This window comes from Salminus brasiliensis, chromosome 13, assembly GCF_030463535.1.
Source record: "Salminus brasiliensis chromosome 13, fSalBra1.hap2, whole genome shotgun sequence".
NCBI lineage: Eukaryota > Metazoa > Chordata > Actinopteri > Characiformes > Bryconidae > Salminus > Salminus brasiliensis.
The window spans coordinates 23,030,617-23,054,732 of NC_132890.1; the positions used below are offsets into that span (position 1 = coordinate 23,030,617).

General features: G+C 41.2%; 1 protein-coding gene across 3 annotated transcripts in view; it reads left to right on the top strand.

The window, feature by feature from the left end:
• Positions 1-24,116, top strand: part of LOC140574985 (F-BAR and double SH3 domains protein 2) — a 119,917-nt gene that overhangs the window by 48,874 nt on the left and 46,927 nt on the right. For all 3 annotated transcript variants that reach the window (XM_072695086.1, XM_072695087.1, XM_072695088.1), the window contains exon 4: positions 23,400-23,479. In XM_072695086.1, the coding sequence (XP_072551187.1) occupies positions 23,400-23,479 (80 nt within the window). The remainder of the gene's footprint in view (positions 1-23,399; positions 23,480-24,116) is intronic.

Below are 24,116 nucleotides of genomic sequence, written 5' to 3' on the forward strand. Positions count from 1 at the left end.
GTGGAAAGTGCAGATTGCAATCTTGAGTTAACATTAAACATGTTTAATGTTAACTTAATATGCTGTGTTGTGTTGTCTGTCCGCACTTGTATTGTGTTGCACTTGTGTTTTGTACGCACTGTGTCTATGTTGCACCATGGTTTGAAAAAATATAGTTTTCAAAAAGTTTAGGAATATTCACTTAATCTATTTGAAAGCATTGATAAAATTAATATCTTAAATTCCTCATATTTCATATTTAGTTCTGAGGCAGCTATCTAGAAATAACATAATTAGAAACGTATAATTACAGTGTATTTGCGTTGCACTTTTTAACATAATTTTGCATCACAGTGACAAGATTATTTATCATTTGTTCCCCAGATTAAAGATTAAATATTGAAAATACAGTATATTGAGTAAAACATCTAAAAATGACATTTGGCATAATGGTTTAAATATTAACTTAAATATTAAATATAGGATTTCTTTATTACACATACATATACAAGAAATATGTTATTGTTTATAAATGAATACTAATTCCAAACTTTAATTAAAATGTAAACTTCTGATTTAAGCGTATGTTTAATTTGTTAGGCTTGCTGTTTTACACTATTACTAAACCTATTACAAAATACTGTAGAGACATTGAACCCGACCTACATTTGAATATGACTGATATTATTGTTGGGAGAGTTTATTAATGTGTAATATTTGTTTGCATTTTAGATGAATCAAACCTTTTTGTGGCCGACAGATGTTTGGGCCTCCAGTTGTAACACGTTGGAAACCCCTGGTCTAGGGCTGGAGTATTTGTTATAGGCATTATTTTTATAATGAGTAACAAACCATACGTATTGTGTAACCCTGTTTGCCAGTATGGTGGATATAAACAGCGCTGGCGTGAGGGCATGGTGTGTTTTGCATGATGACTAAAGCTCTAATAAGGCATAAGCTGCAGCATGTTTAATCCACTGGATCTAATTAGTGTTCAAAGCAGAGGAATTCCTCAGAATCCCTCAGAGGCTTCCCTGCTCTTGGGGCAGCGGGACGTGATTTAACAGAGCTTAGCTGTAAAAATCAGACTTTTATGTGTTAATGCGACAAGATTTATTACACGTTACATCCTTTCAGTGGAAATATTGAATCTGCTTTCACCATCCACTTCATTAGAAACACTTATCTGATGCCGCAGAATCTATCAGCCCTCCTCTACCCTGTCCGTTATTGGCCAATTTCTGACCACAGGGCTGCCACTGCCCGGATATTATTGGAATGGTGGATCGTTCTCAGCACAGCAGTGACGCTGACATGGTCGTTTTCCTGGTAGTGGTATAGGAGTATTAGGCACAGTGGTGTTCCTGGGGTTCTCACACATATTGGTGTCACTGCTATCTTGAGAATGGGTCCACTATGCGCAAATATCCAGATGAGAGCGGCCCTGTGGTCAGAAACTATGCATCAGTGTATGAGCTACAATCTGACTGTACACCTACATAGTGGAGCTATAAAGAAGGTGTTTCTTTGGTGTGTTGTGGCCAGTGTGTGAACTCTTAAGGTAGGGGTTTCTAACAAAGCGATCAGTGAGTGGACTTTTACATTTGGGGTTTCTAATAAAGTGGCCAGTGTGGAGACTTTTAAAGTAGATGTTTCTAATAAAGTGGTCATTGATAAAGGTCTAGAGAATGGCTAAAACAAACATCATCGGATGCATCAACTGATGAGCTACAGTCTCAAACTGTAGACGAGCAAGGTGACGCTACATGGGATGGGTGTCTGATAAAGTGTCCAGAGAGTGTATGCTGATGCTGTTTGCCCTGCAGCGATAGACTGATTGATATTAGGGTTCAGAATCCGTGGCATTCCTAAATTCTATCTAATGTGGGAAACTGTCCATCACATGCCATAATGATGTCCGATCAACTTGCTGTAGTTGCTTTTTCTCCATTAATTTGTGGAGAAACAACAAAGACCAGAGCTCTTGTATCATTTTTCATCTTGTTATACAAGCATTTGTGTTTTTGCCAGGGCTGTGGGACCTCAGTTTCCAGGGTTTGCCACAGCACATCCAAGAAAACTATTCCAAATATTCCTTTTCTTGTGGTTGCTCACTCCTTTCTTGCCAAGTTTGCCAGTTGTCTTACTGCGCCCACAACAATGGCTGTGGGGAAAAGCAGGGTTGAAGTCAGGCAGCGTGTTCTTGGCATTAAAGGGACCCTAGAATATCAACAATTTTCCTTCCAGAGTTGAATAAAGAGAGTTTAGAACATGGAATTGACCAATTCTGAACCTCAAACACTGAATAGTGTTGTTATTACTGAAGCTAACTGGGGTCTGCACCGGCAATGCTAGCTTTTACCATCTTTTCTCTCCAAAAACAAGCTGGACTGCCTCAGCTGAACCGGCTTATTGTTATTGGTAAGACTTGAGAAAGTCAATCCCAAGGAAGCAAGTGGGGGCAAGGTTAAAAGCTAACTTGCTACATACTCTTCAGCATGTTGCACTGAGAGGACACAATGAGAGGACAGCAGCACTATCTGGTAAGGCAGAATAATTACAGTGTTTTTGTTGGCATAGTCCCTGGAGGCGTAAACCAGGCAATCAGAACTAAGCTTATCGTTGTTGTTTTTTTTACAAGCACTCAATAAAAGGAAAATCAGAATGTTTTATTCTGAGGTAAAGTAACAGGGTGGTAAATAGACTTGTTGAAGTTCATCTGAGCATTTTTCCACCACAGGCAAAGTTACTATTTATACTTCGAAAAGCAAAAACTTTACATGCTAAATAAATTCATTTAAGGCAACCTTTATTACTTAAGTATTAATTAATTTGATTCATTTTATGTATCTTATCTGTGTCCTAACTTTTAATAAGTACAAATAGGAACATACGTCTGCACAACCTAGTAGTTAGTTGCTGTTTATTTACCTAATGTAAAATATTTTTTCTTTACTAATATATGTGATATTGTATATATCATAGCCGTCACACAAAAACCTTGTATCTTCATTTTTGCTGTTTTTCACTTTTTGACATAATGTGAATCTGGCAGTTGTTATTTACATTGTGTCACAATTTTATGATAAATAGACTCATAGAAATGCTCCAGAATTACGTGGAATTGAATCTTTTTACATTAACTTCCATTGAAAGGTAAGAAGGTTTTTTCCGTCTGCTGTAAAGTTACCGAGTCCAACAGACTGCTCGGTTTTATCAGCACATATTGCACATTGTGTTGTAATCCTCTGTGTATTAGTGTTGGCTAGCAGACTGGGCGTGAACCTTCCTGACCACACACTCCCAAAGCAGAACAGGACACACAGCACGGGCCGAGGGGTGTGTGTGACGATGATGTCAGAGTCCGAGCATGTTACTATGACTCAGTGTGTCTCCTTTTTCATGAGGTCATCAATCACGCTTTAGACTGGGACACAGAACAGCTGATAGAGATGGAGAAGAAGAATTCGACAAGTGTGCGCGAGAGAGAGAATGGTGATGAAAGTTGTAAAGTGGTGAAAGATCTCAGATGAATGGAGAAGATAGTGGTTGATTTGAAGTACAGTGAGATGGGGAATGAGTGAGTGAACTGGGGAAATTAAAGTGACTAAGGGAATGAGATATGCGCTCGGTGGCATGTAATTGGTGTTTCACTGGCCACAACCATTGTGTAATGCTCTGTGTGAAAGTGTATGTGGGTAAGTGTTTAAGTGAAGGATCCTTTAGAAGGCTGTAAAATATGTTAACCACATTAACCACTCATAATCCCATGGTTCTACTAGGTTTAGACCAATTTCTGTTGTTAAGCTGTTTCCATTGTTACGCTACACCAATTTCCATTGTTACCCTGCACAAATGTCCATAATTTACCCTACACCAATTTCCAATGTGCCCTACACCAATTTCAATTGTTACTGTACACCAATTTCAATTGTTACTCTACACCAATTTGCATTGTTACCCTACGCACATTTCCAACGTTACCCTACACCCATTTCCAGCATTACCCTACATCTATTTCCAGCGTTACCCTAAACCAATTTACAATGTTACCCTTCACCAATTTGCAATGTTACCCTTCACCAATTTACAATGTTATCCTTCATCAATTTGCAATGTTACCCTTTATCAATTTACAATGTTAACCTTCACCAATTTACAATGTTAACCTTCACCAATTTACAATGTTATCCTTCACCAATTTGCAATGTTACCCTACACCAATTTACAATGTTACCCTTCACCAATTTACAATGTTATCCTTCACCAATTTGCAATGTTACCCTCCACCAATTTACAATGTTACCCTTCACCAATTTACAATGTTATCCTTCACAAATTTGCAATGTTACCCTTCACCAATTTACAATGTTATCCTTCACCAATTTGCAATGTTACCCTTCACCAATTTACAATGTTACCCTTCAGCAATTGGCAATGTTACCCTTCACCAATTTACAATGTTATCCTTCACCAATTTACAATGTTACCCTTCACCAATTTACAATGTTATCCTTCACCAATTTGCAATGTTACCCTCCACCAATTTGCAATGTTACCCTCCACCAATTTACAATGTTACCCTTCACCAATTTACAGTGTTACCCTCCACCAATTTACAATGTTACCCTACACCAATTTCCAGCGTTACCCCACACCAATTTCCAGTGTTACCCTACACCAATTTCCATGGTTATGCTAGTCCATGGAACACTGTCCACTGTCCCATTTCCACGGTTATGGTAAGAGTAACATGTTCTGACATTCACCAATACTGGCCGAATCCTGTTATGGTGAATGTGAATACGTAAAAGTATAACAAATGAAAAATCCAGCAGAAAACCCTGTTATCGTAGTCCCTCCAGTCAGCTAAATAATGAGCTCTTTCTTGGTTGAAGTGAGTGGGTTAGAGCAGGAAAACAGTCCAGAACCAGGGCTGAAATCTAGCTCAACCATGCTAGATTGTGCCAAATACGGTCTATGCTACGATTCCATGTATTATGATAGGAGAATATATATATTTTAGCAGAAATCAGCAGTCAGAATAGTGGGATCTGAAGACAGAGAACAACAGACTACATCTCACAGTCAGGATTTACAACACAACACAATTCTGTAAATTATTCATTAAAAATACATTTCAGTTTTTGACAATCAGTACAGTAGTGCAGTACATAGTATTTATCATTATCGACTCCTAAATCCACATTCTTCGGCCTCCTTCTCCTGGATAATAGCATCAGCCAAATACTTCAAATAAACTCTCTAGATGTAGAGACTTTAGGTCAAATGGGATATTTACCTGCATAAAGCCAGTCCAGCTTAGCAACAGTAGTGGTATTAAAGAACATATCTGAGGACAGATCATGGACGGGTCAATTAGCGTTCTGTTTGTTTATTAGGCCAGTCTGTCCTGCCAGACCAAGCCCGGCAGTGACAATGAACAACAAACACACAGCTGGCAACAAGCATAATGCCTCTAATGCCCTTCAGGCCCATTTAGCTGCTGTCTTTCTTGCCTTTGAATGTCAGTGTCTCTGTTTCCCTTCCTCTGTTTGTCTTTCTGTCCCTCCTGACTCTGTTTGTCTGGGTCCGTTCTCGTCTTTTGTACGCTCTGCGCTGAGCAAACGTTTGCGCTTGTTTCTGAACTTCGGCCTAGCTGATGATCAGAACGTGAGGAGGGTTCTAAGGCCGCTTCAGACGTTTGCCTCTGCTGGTCAGGGACAGGTGGGAATAGGTCTGTTGCCGTAGAAACAGCTGGCATGGAGAACTGAATGGGGTGGGGGGGGGTGGGGGGGTATGCAGAGTTCAACGTGAAGGCTGGGTCTGGGTCTCTTTCTCCCAGTATTGATTAGGTTAGTAATTAAGGATCTACCAATAATCTAAAGAGTTAAATAAGAATAAAAAAGGGTTCTTTCAAGGTTCTTTACCAAGTCAGTGGTTCCATAAGCCTTTTGGACAATGAGAGTAACCCTGCTTGGTTAAATGGTCCTTCTCTATGATTATAAACGCCTGTAGTATAGGGGTTCTATACAACACCTGTTGTATAGAGATATGTTCATTAAAAAATGGTTTTAAATAAAGCCAGAGAACCCTTTAGCAAGCACTTTAGGTTCCCTGAAGTACAGTGTTTGGTACACAACTAAGGCCCTGCCACTGTGACCCGAGAATCGCTGGTTCGGATTCTGGGTAATGCTGCCTACCATCAGCAGCCTGAGCCTGAGAGAGCACAATTGGCCTTGCCCTCTCCGAGTGGGTAGATGTTTCTCTACATAAAAAAATGTGGGTGCAAAACCCTGTCACACAATGAAGGGTTCTCCTTAGAAAATGAACAACTTAATAATGCAGAGGTTTCATTCAGAGTCGTGTGCAAAAATTTGTGCACCCCTATTAAAATGATGTGTTGTTTTTGTGATGTTTAAATAAGTGAACAAATCCTTTACAACAAACTTAAATGTGCCATTTTAAGGCACAATTTCTATTGATTTACTGAATTTAACTGAATCTTAGCTGAGCTCCATTCAAGCAGCTCATGTGTAAACACCTGGTTCCTGCTCTGCTCGGCTGTATTAATCAGAAAGACATAGTGGAAAATTGCAGCTATTGATTTCCCGCACTCTCCAGCGCCCGCTGCTGCCACTGTCTGATCTTTTAATAGTGTTATAATACACGTAACTCTATTAAACCCTCCTAACGTACCTGCCGCCGCCCCAAGGACACATCACTTACTACAGGCCAACGGAGAAGGCTGTTCACCACGTGTGAACCTGCTGATGTGTGTGGGTGTGTTTGTGTGTGTGACAGAGAGAAAGCGACAGAGAGAGAGAGAGAGAGAGAGAGAGAGAGAGAGAGAGAAAAAAAGAGAGGGAGAGAGAGCTCTGATGTTTACTCTGCTTTTACAGACTGTTGACTTAAAGAGCTAAGAGAGAGAGAGATAGAGAGAGTAAAATACTTGCCCAAAACGAAAGGCGATCCTGCTTAAGATTCCAGCACTCAGCAGTGGAATTTTCTCTGTATGCGTCAGGTGTTATGCTAGCACTGCGTGTGTGAGTGAGTGTGTGAGTGAGTGTGTGAGTGTGTGTGTGTGTGTGTGTGTGTGTGTGTGTGTGTGAGAGAGAGAGAGAGACCAGTCTCACTCATATGGGACTATAATACATACATTTCATAAAAATGCTTACATTTATATAATGCATCTGGAACATATATATAAATATATGCCAGGTGACTGTATGCTGTCCTCTTTCTCTATCTGCATTATGTCTGCAGCCTCTGTGTGGTCAGTATAAATGTGGGTCAGGGGTTAAGAGGTGAAAGCGAAGAATAAAGCTCTGGTCACTCTTGTGCTGTGTCCAGACTCTGTCTGTCCAAGAGAGGAGAGAGAGAGGGAAATAAGAGGAGATAAATCGGACACGGACCCACCCTGTTCCCAACCTCAGTACACAGAGACCGACACTCGGACCCTAAACACCAACACCACCACTGTGCCGGTCATCTGTTTTCACATGCCGAGTCCTAGGAGATATCTAGGAATGTAATGATTTCCCCAAAAGCTTGAGTATCGATCCTGAAGCAGCTTTTAGCTTTTATCAGACTGATGAGTCACCCCCAAGTTGTTCCCCAAATCTTTGAGGCTCTTTATTCTCCAGGTTTTTCCGGAACCTTCAGAGAAGCTGTAAAGTTTTGCTCCAGCGTTTAGCGCTGTGCTCATCTCCTCTGAGCCTCCAGACTCTTCCCTCTGCATTTAGCAGCAGTTCAAATGAAAATGCCACTCAGGTCATTAACCAGCTTACAGCGTCCTGCTCCCAAAATACAAGCCCCTGGATAAGGTCACAGGCTTCCATCTGACAGATCCCAAAAAAGCAGCATTAAAGCACTGATTAAAGTCGGCACTCCAGCCTCCAGCCAGTGTTTCCTTTCTCTGAGCAATTCACTGTAACCCCTGACACCACCTCAGCCGGGATGGGATGGATGTTTCCTGTCTTAAGTGACTGAAATCCGCACAGTTTTCAGTGCTGTCTCAGGAAATAGCTTTAATACACTAACATCAGTTCAATGCAGCTGCTGGATATGGATCAGCTGTTTATTGAACCTCTAGAATTTCTTTATTACATAATAAGAAGAATATTAATAAATATGAAATCAGCAGCTAAAACTACTACTTAATACTCCTTGTGGGTGAGGTTAAGAGTTGCCTATCCAACTTCTAGTCCAACCAATATCTAGACTGGCCAGTAATTCCAGCTGATATTGATGAGCCGTAATTTTAATTGCTGAAGACAGCACTGTAGGGTTGTACGCACAAACTGTCGCAGCTTAGAGGTCATGTTTTGTGGCATAGAGAATACACTGTATGCACTATTAGGGTAATACACTAATTTCAGAAGCACCTGTGCTGTCCAAAAACTTTTGGGATTTGAATTTGCATGATATTGTGGAATCTGTAGTGATTTGGGAGTATGGCTATGCTAACTGTAGTGTAACCTGGGTGGTCTTATGTTGTTTTGCTTTTTTTACTCCGCATTGTACCGCCCCTATATCGAACTGTGAGGTCCAAACCACGGTGCAAACTGAACCATGACTTTTGTTTACCCGTTTTTGACACGATTGAATAAAAAAAATGGATGTAAAATGTATTCAAGTCTCACCTCCATTACTATGAGAACATACTTTTTAATGAATGGTCATAACCTCTGTGAGAGCTGAGTATAATTCAAATTACACTGGAAGTGGCAGTCATCGGGGCCCAAGCCCACTATATTAGAGCCAGTAGAGCAAAAATGATGGACAGTGTTCTTAGTAGAGGTTTTATAGTAGATGTGAAGTCTCAATAAAACAGTACTGGGCTTGACCTGAATTTTTATAGTTGAAATGATGATGTTGGACCCCGTTACAGGGAACTGGTTTCTGAACTAAAATTCTGCAGACAGTCATATGTGTATGGATATGGAGCATTTTACAGTGTGGCTCAGCTAGTCGGATTGGACACAGTCTGACTATCACCGGGTCCTATTCCTCTGCAGTATATTGGTAAAACTGCTCCTATCTCTGCTACCTTCTGGGTGAGCCACTCAGGCTGTAACCACCCAAAACCCAACTCCCTTCAGTCACCCTAATCAGAGACGTTCACCCCTAGTGAAGGCCACCCGTGCTCTAGCATTCGTAGAGTGTCGAGTCTTCTCTCCTCTTTCACGAGGAACCCGATAGGAACATGCGGCATATGGTGGCCATGGAGCCTGGGGGGCACAAACGACCCCCTTAGTCTGAGCATTTCCCTTTTCAACAACAACGAAAAAACATGGATAATGCATGAGAAGATGCTATTGGATACAAAGACGCTCAAACACACAAAGGCCCATCAGAACTGTGCTGTAACTGAATCTTCAGCACAGTGGAAGTGCCCCAATGTCCCAAAATCCCAATCTAAACCCTACACGTGGTGCCCATATGCTTTACTGTGGGTATTTGCCTCTGTTTCTTGCTCACACTTACACACTTTGTCTCATTTTCCCTTTTTAATTTCATAACTTGGCTCTGTCTCCACCCCAGGTTTTCATCATACCAGTGTATAACTGAGGAAATGCGTTCCTCTGCTGTTCTGTATATGGTTTAGACAGTGGTTGTGGACCACTGCCATAGTGGCCTCAGGATCCACTTTTTGGTTTGTTCAGTGTTTTTTTTTTTTTCTTCGTTTGTTTCCAGTGGTTAATTTATGTCTTTTGATATGAATGTGGGAATATGCTGTCTAAATGTTTAAGTGTAGCCAGTGGCTAAACTTCATATTTCCTCTAGTTAATAGCTATGCACACACACTTTCAATGGAAGTCAGTATAAAAAGATTGTAGTGCAATGTGAAGAACAACTGTCTGATTCACATGATGTAAAAAATGTATAGTCATATTTGTTTTCTATAGCAAAAATGGAGATATAAGTTTGCGTGGCAGCAATAAGACTAGTTTTACAGGCCAACTAAATGGTTCCTGGACACCATGTCAAACCCAAAGGCTGCAATATATATCTTTGTAATATATATCTACTGTATATATATATATATATATATATATATATATATATATATATATATATATATATATACACATTATATTATCTATATATATAGATATACATATACATTATATATCTGCATTATATATCTGTATATATATCCAACAAACGTACATCATTGACTTGACAAGAGACCCACTATTGTGGCTGTAAATTATGTTGTGGCAATCGGGTTACAATCAATAAGGCATTTTTGATATCAGTACCAATACTGATACATTGACTTCAATATTGATGCCTGAATTATGCTTTTTTGGTTACCTTCTTTCTGGTTGCAGCCTGAAAGTAAGCTCGGCTAAACCAGAAATGTTTGTGTGAAGTATATTTATTGTCTACAGTGGGTTTCTGCTATAAAGTAGTTGCCATTTTCTGTCTTGTGATTTTGTCACCCAATCAGCAGTCTGTATTTTTGAAACAGTATGCTAATTGTCTCACTGATGCTGAAATTGAAATGATCAAAAATCTGTTGTAATTTGGTCTGTACTAAGGTTGCAGCAGTTTTAGGTATACCATGGTATGAACATTCATGGTTATCACAGAATGTACATGTGCCTAATACTGATAATGGGAAAAAATGCAACTGAACAGAGAATCCCACCCGTTTTTATTGTTTTTTAAGTTTTGTAAACTAGTCAATCGATTAATGATAATCAGCAGATGAATCTATAATGAAAACAAGCATTAGTGTGTTAATGAAAATAAGCATTCATCACAAGTGGCTCAGGGCTCTAATTCACTAACACTATGGCTCAGGGGTCACTTTGCCATCTGTGGTCGGAATCCTAGAAAGCACAAATGGCCATGCTCTATCTGGGTGGGTAGATGGTGCTCTTAAAGCAATGTTGGATGGCTTCTGTTGGTGGAGTGGCAAAGCTGGGGACCCTTTCCTCTGAGCCTCCCACATTGGCCTTACCCTCCTAGTGTCAGGCGCATCGCTAGTGTAAGGGGGAGCTTTGAACGGGTGGATTACTTGGTAGTACATAAAATAAAATAATTAAATAAAATAATCATTAGCTGTATGCAAAATAATTCAAATAGGCTCCATCTCATATGTAGCATTCTTATTTTTATATTTATTAAATATAAAAAGAGGGTATTTTTATATTACATATATTTATATTATGTAATAGATCAAAACATTTTATCTTTAGGAAAGCATTTATTCTATAAAAAACCTTCTGTTTTCATTCCTTAAAGGGTCATTTAGTGTATGTATTGCAGTCCTCACCACAGTTTTCAGTTTTCATATCCTGCACACCTACTCCACACATATTTATCCTTGGGCTCTTTTCATGCCACTTTTTAGACTTTTCTTGTATTTCATGCACTAAATCCGAAGGCCCTTAAGGTGGCGGAGCCAGAAAGGAGCAGTGTGCTGTGAAATGAGGCTCATTTAATCATGAGCAAATAGTTCGGGGTCAGAGGGGATAAGCCTGACATCTTGCTAGCTGTATTTAATAGGTAGGGTATGATGCAATTGGAACAATAGCACCATTAGAGATAAGGTACTATCCAGAATCCCACCAGCCTTATCATTAAGCAAAAGCAAAAACTGAATACTAATGTTCATCTCACCAGCCTGTATTTCACTAGTTTGTTTCAGTGCTGTGTGTGCCTCACCTTCAGTAATAAAGTAGTCTGTGGATACCAGTTTAGTGAGTGGAGTACACTTGGTGGAGTATTGTTTAAAAGGTCAAGTAAACATGGCAGGTATTCTTCTTAAATGAAGCACTATTAAGTGGAACCTGTTTCTACAGATGCCGCTTGAATTCACAGTCCAGCTGCAACTGTATGCAGATGCCAGGGTCTCCTCACTCACTTAGCTGAGTCAATCAAACTTTGCACACTTCATAAATCATCTCTTTCAGCAGCCGCCTGGTTTTCTTGAATGGTGCCAGGCCGTGGCCCTGTCCACCCATTTGGCCTAATGCTGTAGGCCAGATGAATGGCTTTGGGGGCAGGCCAGGCCAGGCCAGGACAAAACCCACCAAAGACCTCTCATCCTCCCTGTTCTGACTGTAGCCTGACAAAACTCAGTCCCAAACCAACTCTACTACGCCAAAACCCTGTCCAAACCCAACTGTAAGGCTGCCAAAATTCTGTCCCTTTCTGGCTTCATCCAGACAAAATTCCCAAACCCAGTCCAGCAGCCCAGGAGATTTCTGTCATTTTCTTGACTCAACTGTCGCCTAACAAAATTCTGTCCAACCAGCAAATTCTTTCCAATCTACTTGTTAGTCAACAAACTTCTATTCCAGTCCTTTTCTCTCCTAATCCCATATGTAGCCCAACAGTTTTGTCTGAACCTGAATGAAGCCTCATCGATTTTTTCCCAGACTAATCTACCAAAATCTCTGTAGAACCTGACAAAAAACAAATCTATATCCAAGAGCTGTCTCCAGTAACGTTTTGTCCAAAGTCTGATTGTAAACTGATTGTCTAATTCACTTGTAGCCCAACAAAATTCTAGTTCAGTCTGACTGTAGGCCATTAAAAGTAGGTAGGTAGTAGGTGAATATTTGGCGGTAGCCCAATGAAATGTCATCACAATCTGCCGGTTGTTCAACAAAATTTTGTCCAAACCCTAATTTAGCCTGACAATATTCTGTTCCAGTCCAACTACAGTCTGAAATTTGTCGTCCAAAAAATGTATTGGAATTTCAACACATTTTTTAGAACACAATTTTCAGATTGTAGTTGGACTGGAACAGACTTGTTGAAATAGAACTAAAATAGAAATTGAATTTAGCTGGGCTACAAGTGAATTAGAAGAATCAGTTTACAATCAGATTTGAGACAGCTCTTGGATCAGAATGTTTTAATTCAAATTGCATTTTTTTAAAGGTGCTGTCTTAACTCGACTGTAGCCCAAAAAAGTTCTGTGCAAAAATCAATTGTAAACTTCCAGAGTTATCCTTGTCCACTTGTAGGCCAGCAAATTTCAGCCTAAAAATTCTGTCCCATTTTGACTGTAGTCCAACAAAATTCTATCAAAACCCAAATGTAGCTGGACAAGCTTCTGTTACCAAATAAAAAATCATTCCAGTCCAACTACGGCTCAAACAATTGTTGAATTTCTCATGAAATTCAGATTTTGCCCAACAAATTATGTTTTTGTCTAATTGTGGCTTCTGTCTGAATCCTACCCTGAAAAATTGGGTTTCAGTCCAGCTGTATTCAGTCCAAACTCAAATCTAGACAAAATTTAATAAGGATGACTCTCGACTGACGCAGCCATCCAAGCGTTATCCATCCTGCTGTCATTGAGAAAGTCTGAGCGTTGACATTGAGAGAATTACCATTAATGATATTGCGATTGCAGCAGTTATGGTGCCACAGAACCTGAGACCCATATATATTTAAGAAATCAAGTTCCATTGTGATCAAACCACATTTCAAGCCCCTCGAGCAATATAAAGAACGAGACCGAAGCACCTTATGCCCCTTTCCCCTCAGAACGAGCATTGCCGAAGAGCTGCATGACCACAGGGACGGGCCTGGTGGCTGCCTGAAAGGCGGGGAGGCTGGATCGGCCTTCTGGAAGCTTTGTTAGAACTCAATGCCAGCTCAATGCCCGCTCAGTGCCCGCTCAATGCCCCTATTGTGTCCCAGTGAGAGGCTGAGTTTGGGTCGGGCTGGTTCTGGAAACTGACCCGTTCAGAAAGGGGGGTACAAAGGGCAGTCTGTGCAGGAGTGCTCAGAGCGAACCTGCAGAACCTCAAAGCCACTACACATTGTGCAAACACACATTTCACTAAAAACACTCTTCACTGTAGAAGCCATCCACCACTCTACCGCCCCATGGTGGCTGTGGGTCATGCTATCCAGTACAGTAACCATAATGTATGAGATTGATAACCGTTTTAGAAAATAGCCCGTTTTTACTCACTATATGCAACATACAGTATTTCACAATTCTTCTTTATAGCTGTATTAGTGGTGTCATTTGATTTAAATATTTAATCCCATTAATCACAGCAATATTCTGTGATTAATCCAAAATCAAAATGCTAGCCAGCGCGTCCTTGAATTTCTGGGAAGGGGAATAATCTAATAAACTGGCAAGAGGCATTTTTCATTTTTCAGGCTTTTTTTTCCTTATATCTCAGTGTAGTTTGGAGAACTAAAAGAGAAAATGCTTCAACAACTTTTTAAGAGATAGATGGACGATCGGTCATTTGGCTGGATTAAGCTAAGAACTAAGAGAGGAGCAGCTGTGTGTGTGTGTGTGTGTGTGTGTGAGAGAGAGAGAGAGAGAGAGAGAGAGAGAGAGATGAGGGAGGAGTAAGAGAATGAGAGTCAGGTATAATATTTAATCCATATTTCAGCATAAATAAAGTTTAATCTACCCTCTGAGCTCCAAAGTAGCGACACTGTGTTTACATGGCCCTAGTAAAACCGCTAATACATCACCAGGCTCTCTATAGACTCTCTACAGGATGAAGGCAAACATGGTAAGATGATTCATTTGCGTTAAAAAGGTTAACGCCTTAAAGTTCGCAGATTAACCGTGTGCATTAACACACTAGCGTTTCAAATATATACAATAAACAGATTACTTTGCTATAGATCAAATGTGTATCTATCTCATAATGGAAGCACATGTAAAATGTCTCTTCCATTAGCACTAGCAGTGCCTCTGACGCTAGGGGGATAAGGACTTAACATTGTGAAGTTGTGCTCTCTTAGATTCTGGCCGCTGATGGCACAGCAGCATGGCTCTGGGTTCAATTCCGCGACCCCCGGGCTATAGTGTTAGACCACCGAGCCACTCCGAGCCCCCACAAATTATTGTTTTCATTTCAGCATGATCTTCTAATTATCACTAATTCATTGAATGGTTTACAAAACTCTGTGGGATTGGTGGGATTCTCTGTTCAGTTGCATTTGTTTTCTATAGCGGTATCAAGCACATGTGCACACTATGATAACCAGCAGTGCAGCAGAACTGCATCAGCAAATAATTAAATGAGTTATTCTATTTTGTTTTCTCTCTTAACGTCTTATTCTTTGGGATTTGTGTCAAATGCCCACTCTTCTTATTTTTTTTACATCATACATGTGTGCACTCACCAAGAGACGTTCCTTGAGAGCGTAACATACTTGGCAAAATGAAGGATCACAAGGTCGTATTCAAAGCCCAGGTCCACTAAACTGCCACTGTTGTCCCATGAGCAAAGCCCTTAACCTGATACCTGACATTTTGTCAGGCCAGTCAGGCTCAGGTTGGAAAGCAGGCCTCAAATGTGTGTCTATCAGAGGGTTAAACCGTGGCACACACTCACACTCTTCCACTCATTGGATATGATAAGTGGGTCTGTGTCTATTAGCCTCTGTAGTAAAGGCCTGAGATCCTATTGTTTTGATCTCGTCTGAGTCGATGCTGAATAAGCACAACCGTTTTGCCTCTCCCTCTCTCTCTCTCTCTCTCTCTCTCTCTTTCAGTCTTGCCTCACTTCAGCTGACTCGCCATAATCACAGGCCCAAAGTCAATATGCCCTCCTACCACACACACACACACACACACACACACACACACATATATACAGTGCTTATTATCAGCCATCTGTCTGAATGGTTTTGAAGGGCCGGGGCTGTGGAGCACAATCGAAGAGATGTGCCAACACAGAGGGAGAGAGAGGGAGAGGGAGGGAGGGAGAGAGAGGGAGAATGTGATTTTTACAGTGCACTACATCAGTCAGAGGGGATTGCCCGCAAATGTGTGTGAGGTGATAAAAGCCGATTTCATTTCTCAAGCCTGGTTCCTGCTTTACAGGAGGATTCTGTCATTTGATTTCTGCATTATCTTTTCATGTCTTCATTTTCCTCCATCCTGTCAGGAGAGATATTGCTGCTCCTCGAATGAACATAAAACACACACGTCCGCATACTATCTTACCACATACATACATTACCCAACCTCCAACCCCGCGAACAAACTCGCACACTTAACCCAAACATAGCCAATCATAGCAGTCTTCTTTGACAGTAGCTTTTTCGGTTTGACAGTGTAGCTACAAAGCTACAAAGCTAGTGGCTATGTGTTAATATTGACCCATTACCTTCCAAAAACGGCCTTACTTCTGCAGGCTGGGTAATAATGTCCGTTTATGATGCCTTATAGACACAAGATAGCCGATGCCCGATCTATTAAAGCATACCTGGATCAGCCCCGAGCCGGGGACAGACCGGGACATCCCTAGTTGAAATGTTACACTCACCGGACTAACTTGGTATCCAGGAGTAAATCTGCTTCTCTTATGCGCTATATGCTCAGTGAAGGCGGTCTGAGACACACCTGGTAATGGTGAAGGGGGCGGTCTAGGTTTCATTTCTATAGAATGGAAGGGAATGGAACTATGGCATTCATGCGTATTTACAGCTGTGGTGTAAAAGTGAATTACGCTCCCCACCTATAGGGGGAGTACAGGAGTCAAAAAAAACAATTCTTGCATAATGCTGCTTTAAGAAAATTTGGATGTATCGGCAGATAACTTTGTCTTTCATTCGCTTGAATGATCCAGTTGTTTATAATGTCATTTATAATGAATCCTGTAACCTTTTAAGAATTCCAACATGGCTGAGTTCTTTCCTCCTTTAGAGTTGATGTTGTTTTTTTGAAGTGCGAATAGCACTAGAGATGATTAAGAATTCAAGAGACAAGCAGTTATTACTAGATGTACGTAAATTAAACCACATGGCACGTGGAAATTGCCTTTGTTTATGTCCTAAAAAATCCTAAGTATTCAGTTATTTTGGCCCTGCAAAGAATGCGATTGCAGTAATCGCTTGATACAACGGTAAAAACGTTGAAAAATCCCCAGCAGGTGTGGTCTTTTCCCCTCTCCTCTGAGTTTTCGTCCTTCTCTCCTACATTCTCTCACTCTGGTCCGTCTGCGGCGGATATCCTGCTCAGGCCGAGCCGGTCTGTCCCCTGCCCCTGCGCCCCACAACAACAGGAACTGACTGTGCCTGCAGTATTACTTCAGTAGAAACATGTTGAAGAGCAGTTTCCTGTTGCATCTGCCGTTGCGATACCACACCCTTACCCAACCGCAGTGCTGTGGCGGAGAACACGCTGTGCGAAACGTATCATAGGATCATGCACCTTTCAAAAAGTTTCTAATGCTAATGTGTAGGGATGGATATACAGCATATATCCGACACACAGGCATCAAACAGTGCACTCAACAGACTAGAGCCGATTAAAGTGCTCACAATTAGCATGTTAGTTCCACATTAGGTGGAAGTTAGCATGGTTAGCGAATTTGTTTGCAGTTAGCATGTTAGCTCACAGGTAGACTACTATCCTGAGGTCAGTTTTACTTCATGGATTGCACATTAATTAGGACGCATTTTAGTTTGTGGCTAGTTGAAATGTTACACTCACCGGACTAACAAATCTGCTTCTCGTAAGCGCTGTATGCTCAGTGAAGGCGGTCTGAGACACACTTGGTCTGGGTGAAGGGGGTGGTCTACCAAAGGTTTCATTTCTATAAAATGGAAGTTAGCGGTGTGGGAGGTTGTTATGAGTTAGCGTGTTGGTTTCAGATTAGGAAGCGGTGTGGGAGGTTACTATGAGTTAGCGTGTAACATCCAGATTAGTTAGCGGTGTGGGAGGTTACTATGAGTTAGCGTGTAACATCCAGATTAGGAAGTGGTGTGGGAGGTTACTATGAGTTAGCGTGTAACATCCAGATTAGGAAGTGGTGTGGGAGGTTACTATGAGTTAGCGTGTAACATCCAGATTAGGAAGTGGTGTGGGAGGTTACTATGAGTTAGCGTGTAACATCCAGATTAGGAAGAGGTGTGGGAGGTTACTATGAGTTAGCGTGTAACATCCAGATTAGGAAGCGGTGTGGGAGGTTACTATGAGTTAGCGCGTAACATCCAGATTAGGAAGCGGTGTGGGAGGTTACTATGAGTTAGCGCGTAACATCCAGATTAGGAAGCGGTGTGGGAGGTTACTATGAGTTAGCGTGTAACATCCAGATTAGGAAGCGGTGTGGGAGGTTACTATGAGTTAGCGTGTAACATCCAGATTAGTTAGCGGTGTGGGAGGTTACTATGAGTTAGCGTGTAACATCCAGATTAGTAAGCGGTGTGGGAGGTTACTATGAGTTAGCGTGTAACATCCAGATTAGGAAGCGGTGTGGGAGGTTACTATGAGTTAGCGTGTAACATCCAGATTAGGAAGCGGTGTGGGAGGTTACTATGAGTTAGCGTGTAACATCCAGATTAGGAAGCGGTGTGGGAGGTTACTATGAGTTAGTGTGTTACTTCCAGATTATTTTGCAATTTGGGAGATTACTGGGAGTTAGCGTGTTACTTCCAGATTTGTTAGCAGTGTGGGAGGTTACTGCTAGTTAGCATGTTACTTCCAGATTTGTTAGCAGTGTGGGAGGTTACTGCTAGTTAGCATGTTACTTCCAGATTTGTTAGCAGTGTGGGAGGTTACTGCTAGTTAGCATGTTAGAAAGCAGTCGGAATGGATTGTGCTACACACCACACAGTTTAATCACATTATAACTGTGTATTATAGCTGCTTTATGGAGCAGCTGAGGCCTAAAGGTAAGAGAAGTGGGCTTGGGATCATAGGGCCGCTTCTTTAGATCTCCTTGATTGGCAGGAAGGTGGGAGTAGGGTGGGGTTAAGGTTTAAGTGATCCTCTCTATAAATAACTGCATGTACTGTTCCTCTCTAGATTTGTTAGATTCTGTAGCACTAACCCACATTTAAACAAACCTGGAAGTGTGTGACTGCTGTAACTGCCATCTGCTAAAGTGTGCACCTTTTATGGGTACACACATGTTAGCAGGAGGGAAGAGGACCACATGTTTGGAATCTGAGAGTGTGTGTCTGTGTGGAGGAGCTCCAGCTCCCGTCTGGAGGTCAGCTGGAGTGGATTGCCAAATTTAAGGTCACCTGAGGCCAGAGGAAGCGACCCATCAAAGGGAAAGAGCTGGAAGGGGAAGCCCTAATTATATGGAGCAAACAGCTGCAGATAGAAGTGTGTAATGGGCGTTGTGTGTGTGTGTGTGTATGTGTGTTATGCTTTACCACACTGGGTCTCAGCTTTTATAGAGGAAGAGCATCCGACATAGCAGGATGACCTTGAAACAGCAGGTTAGCCCAAACGTGGGGCTGTGTCTCATCACTGATTCAGTCAATAGGCTGCACTCTGTGTATTCTGGGTTGTACATTTATCCTTTATTTAAAGTATAGATGATCAGCTAAGGCGTGTTTGGTGTCTGAAGGTTGCTCCTTTTATTTTGCACTGGAGATAAGAGGCTAGTGTAGCCAACGAGTAATGGAAGCTTATGGGGACACGCTGATATGGAAATTCTTAGCTGAAAAATAGGACACACCATGAAAACCTTCGTCTTTTTTTAAACATTTAAATATATGGACACTTGAGCAAATACGCTGAGTTTGACACAGAGGCTTATTTGGTTATAAACTTGTGTTTGTTTACAACCAACTTGCGGATTTGACATACAAGCAGCTTCTAAAGTGTGTTTTGCCGTGGTGTCTTCCTGCCTGAGGATCTCGAGACGTGGTTCGCTTTATCTGGACCACACAGGAAGGCTGTGCCGGTTGCCGTGGCAACTCCCCCACCAGGTGTTTACTGAGCTGAGGAACTGAGGCTTTCCTCCGGCGGCTGTAATTACCTGGGCTGGCCGGCGGAGGCCTCAGACCAGACTGCGACACAACACGCACACCTCCACAGAGCAGGTCTGATGGAGCTCCAGAGTAAAGCAGGCTGGCTGGGCTTTGCTGGGTAGCTTTAGGTGGCTGTCAAGCTGACAAATACATAATAATAATATAATAATAATTAATATGAGAAAAGCTGAGACTTGGCTCAAATAAGACACCAAGATATCGTGCAGAAGAGGATGAGCAAAAATGCAGTCTGGGTAGGAGTAGTCGTTCTCCTCCTCCTGAACACCAGACAACAGTAAGGATGGTGGGAATGATTCGGTGCGTTTAAGGCGAAGATAAATCTAAATGTCATCAGCATAACAATTGAAATTGAGGACATGGAAACATATAGTATTTCCAAGAGGCAATATATAGATATATAGAGAAATAACAGGGGACCGAGAATAGAGCCCTGGGGAACTCCCTGAGTAACTGGAGCAGTAATTGATTTGTTCTTCCCAATAGACTCAAACTGAGATATATCTGTTAAGTAAAAAAAATTAACCCTGGTAGCACAACAACAGAACAGCCAACAGAGGAAAGTCAGGAAATGTGGTAAGATCAAGCAAGAGTAAGACAGATGCCCAGCCAGAGTCTTAGACAGGGACAGGGAAAAGAGAAGTCCAAGTACCATGATGACGGCGAAAACTAGACTGAACATGAACACTCTTATGGCTGCCATTGATTTTATAAGAGATGTCAATGCCAGAGTTTTGGTCAACACACTATTTATTAACCCCTTAATCCCCTTAATGAGTCCACAGCATCTCTAGACCTAATAATATAGACATTAACCCTTTAGGGACTAAGTCCAGAAACGGCTACCTGGACATTGCTTGTTCTTCATTAACTACAACTACATTAACACTCACACATACATACCTGTAGACACTTTTCCCCCAAAACACACACTCATCCAAACCCACAGATTCTCTCACGCACTTATCCAAACAGGAAACACACACAAACACGCAAACATGCATGCTTACACATAATGCAGCCTCAAGTGTTATTAGCTGCTTTCTTGTGTGTCGCGAGCTTGTTAGCCTCCCCAAGGTGCAGGGGTCTTGAGCAGTGGCTATTTTAGTCTGCACAGAGAGGGAAAAGGCCACAAGCCATGGAGATAAGAGTATGTTAGATGTGTTAAAGCACAGCTTGTCTGTTTCTGTCTAGACTTCCACAACCCATTCTCGCACAGCCACAGGAGAGTGACCCCTTTCTGCTCACTCTGAGTTTATTTTGTGTAAACCATAGAAAGATACTGGTATTCCCAAACACTAGACTGCTCTACATGCCGAATGAACTGAGGCCTACATTATTACCCTTACAGATGAGACTGTTGCAGAAACCTGGCTGCGTTGAGTGTGGGAAAGTTTGTGTAGTAAAAAGATGATCATATCCCATTCAGAAATATAACATATTGCCAAATATGCACATACATTATATAGACAAAAGGATTGGGATGCCTGCTCATTCATTTTGTTGGAGTAACTGTCACCACCCCCCCTCATCAAACAGCCCAACTCCATAACTCACCCCAGAATTATTGAAGTATTGGATGGAGCACCATCATTCCTGAGGACACAGTTCCACTGCTCCACAGCTCAAGTGCTGGGGGCTTAATACCCCTGTATCCCACGCCTGGCATTAGGCAGGGTGCCATTAGGTTAATGTTTATCTGCTGCAGAGAGTCCTGTTCTATTCTCTACAGGAACTAGACAAGCTGTGTGTGTGCATTTGCACATCTGAATCAGCAATGGGTGCAACTTAAAGGGGTGGAAGGGGTGTCCACAAACATTTGAGAGTATATGTCATATGTTTAAACCCTGTATTTGTCATATGTGGGATTTCCAGATTAGATACCTCAGCTTTTACTGAGCTGCAGTATTTTATTATTTTAGAAACAAAAGCCAGGGACCGTCTCAAAATTAACTAAAGAGGAAAGAGAGTTGAATGTATTCTGGTTGTATCTCTGGACACACAATCAGTGATGTGTCTAGAGATAATAGTAATAATAACAGTAATAATAATAATAATAATAATAATAATAATAAAATAATAGAAACATCTTTTTCCGTTTTCTAGACGTTCCCTAACTCCGAATTTGTTCATCTGTGGCAGGAGAACCTGTACCTGGTCCTCCTTACACATTCTGAGCGTACAGGAGTGTCATGACAGTAAAGTTGAGTTGAGTTCAAACGCACTGCATGTTTACTGACGCACTGTAGCAGCGTGAGCTCAGACACAGACTGTGCTGTTGTTTCAGTGCTGGGAATCTGACAGGTGGAAATGACACCTCACTGTGTTTAACCAGCAGTGAATATAAGGCCTCTGTTTACCCCTCTCTCTCGCTCTCCCTCTCTCTCTCTCTCGGACTGGCAGACGGGCCTTGCTCATTATTATGAATGTGCTAGGGATCCATGCTGTGTAGTAAACATGTTTTGATGCTTCTGTTTGCATTTGTTTGGCCATATGTCAGAGATATATAGGGGTTCTGTACTGCAGTACTGAGTTAGAGTCTCCATATGGGGCTAAGAACACACACTTTCACACTCGCACTTTGTTTTGTACAACGTCATGATGTGAAATCATGCATATGTTCCATGTAGGCTTTTATATATGTATGTATGTTTAAAAGTTTGTGGACGTCCCTTATATTGAATGCATTCGGATTCTTTAAGCTGCACCCATTGCTGACACAAGATTTGCAAATGCACACACACACTAGTCCCTGTAGAAAAGTACTGCCAATAGAACAGGACTTAGAGATGGAGCAGATTTACATGAACCTATTGGCACCATGCCTAATGCCAGGCGTAGACTGGCGGGGTATAAAGCCCCCCCAAAATTGAGCCGTGAAGCAGTGGAACTGTGTTCTCTAGAATGATGGATGGTGCGCCATAAGTTATGCAGTTGGGGAAGAGGTATGAGGGTGATGGTCATCCGACATCCTGACCTCACCAACGCTCTTGTTACTGAAATGCAATCAAATCCTCACAGCTATGCTCCAAAATCTAGTAGAAAGCCTTACCTAGACAACAGAGACAGTTACTCCAACAGGAGCAGGATAGACTTAGTTTTAATACCCTTGATTTTGTAAGAAGCCAAGAATGAGCAGGTGTCCCAATACTTTTGTCCATATTGTGTATTATAATAAAAAAAATAACAATAATGATAGTAGCCACTACTAAGGATCCTACTATATCCAACACATATTATGTACAGTATATGTAGGTACCCATGAATATGCACCTATATGTAATAAGAAAAATAATATACCCCATATGTATAATGAATAATAATAGCTATATGTAATTATAATTATAATTATATATCCCACTTATATTATATTTCCTCCTGGTTTCCTGGTCTGGACAGACATGTCACAGATTGTGTAATTTAGTATTGTGTTATGTGGCACAATCTGAATGTGTGTGTGTGTGTGTGTGTGTGTGTGTATTGATATCGCTGTAAAGATTGAGCTGTGATTCCTGATAAATGGTGTTTAATGATGGGGTCATGAGAACACACATATGGCCCCACAGCTTCTCAGTGTTTTGTGTGTCTGAACAGAGAGCTGGTGCTGAGAGGCTGAATGGCTGAAGAAATGGCCCAATTAACGCTGCCTTTGTCATTTCTGTGTGTGTCTCGCTCAGGCTCTGCAGAAGCTGGCCAATCAGTATCTGAAGAGGGACTGGCCTGGAATCAAACCAGACGACCAGCGGACAGACTATAGGTGACCTTCTGCCACACCCTCCCCAATCGTCATGATTTAACATATATCTACAGAACTGTACAACGATTTTAGGCTCCTAATCACTTTAATCAGAAGCATTTCTGAGTTTTTTACTGTAGAAACTCCAAATTGCATTAAATTGGATGCAGGTACACATAAATACAGTAAAAAGTAATTAAGAGTTCTCATCATGAAGGAAGTAGTTGAGACCTTGAGAGCTAGCTTGAAGAACAAAGCTTGGTTCCAGATTTCTCCTGGACGCCCCAGACAGTTAGACTTCTATAAGGAGAGCTTTGGAGATGTTTTAATGATCACAGTGATGTAAAACCACAACTTTCTTTATAAATGTTATTAGTATTTATTTATTTAACTAAATACTGCCCGGAAAAGGAGCTTTATCATTCTAATTTTCTTAAACTGGAAGTTTTGTACAGTACAGCATGTATATGCTCGTACCGTGTAGCTCTAAAATGGTAATGTTATAGAAAAAGGAAAACACATTAACTCATTACAGTGAATTTTTAATTATTTATTTATTTATTTAAAGTATAGCTATTGTAATATAACACATATATACACAGTATATAGGAATATATTCATACAAAAATAAATACATCATTTTTAGGGTTTATTTGTT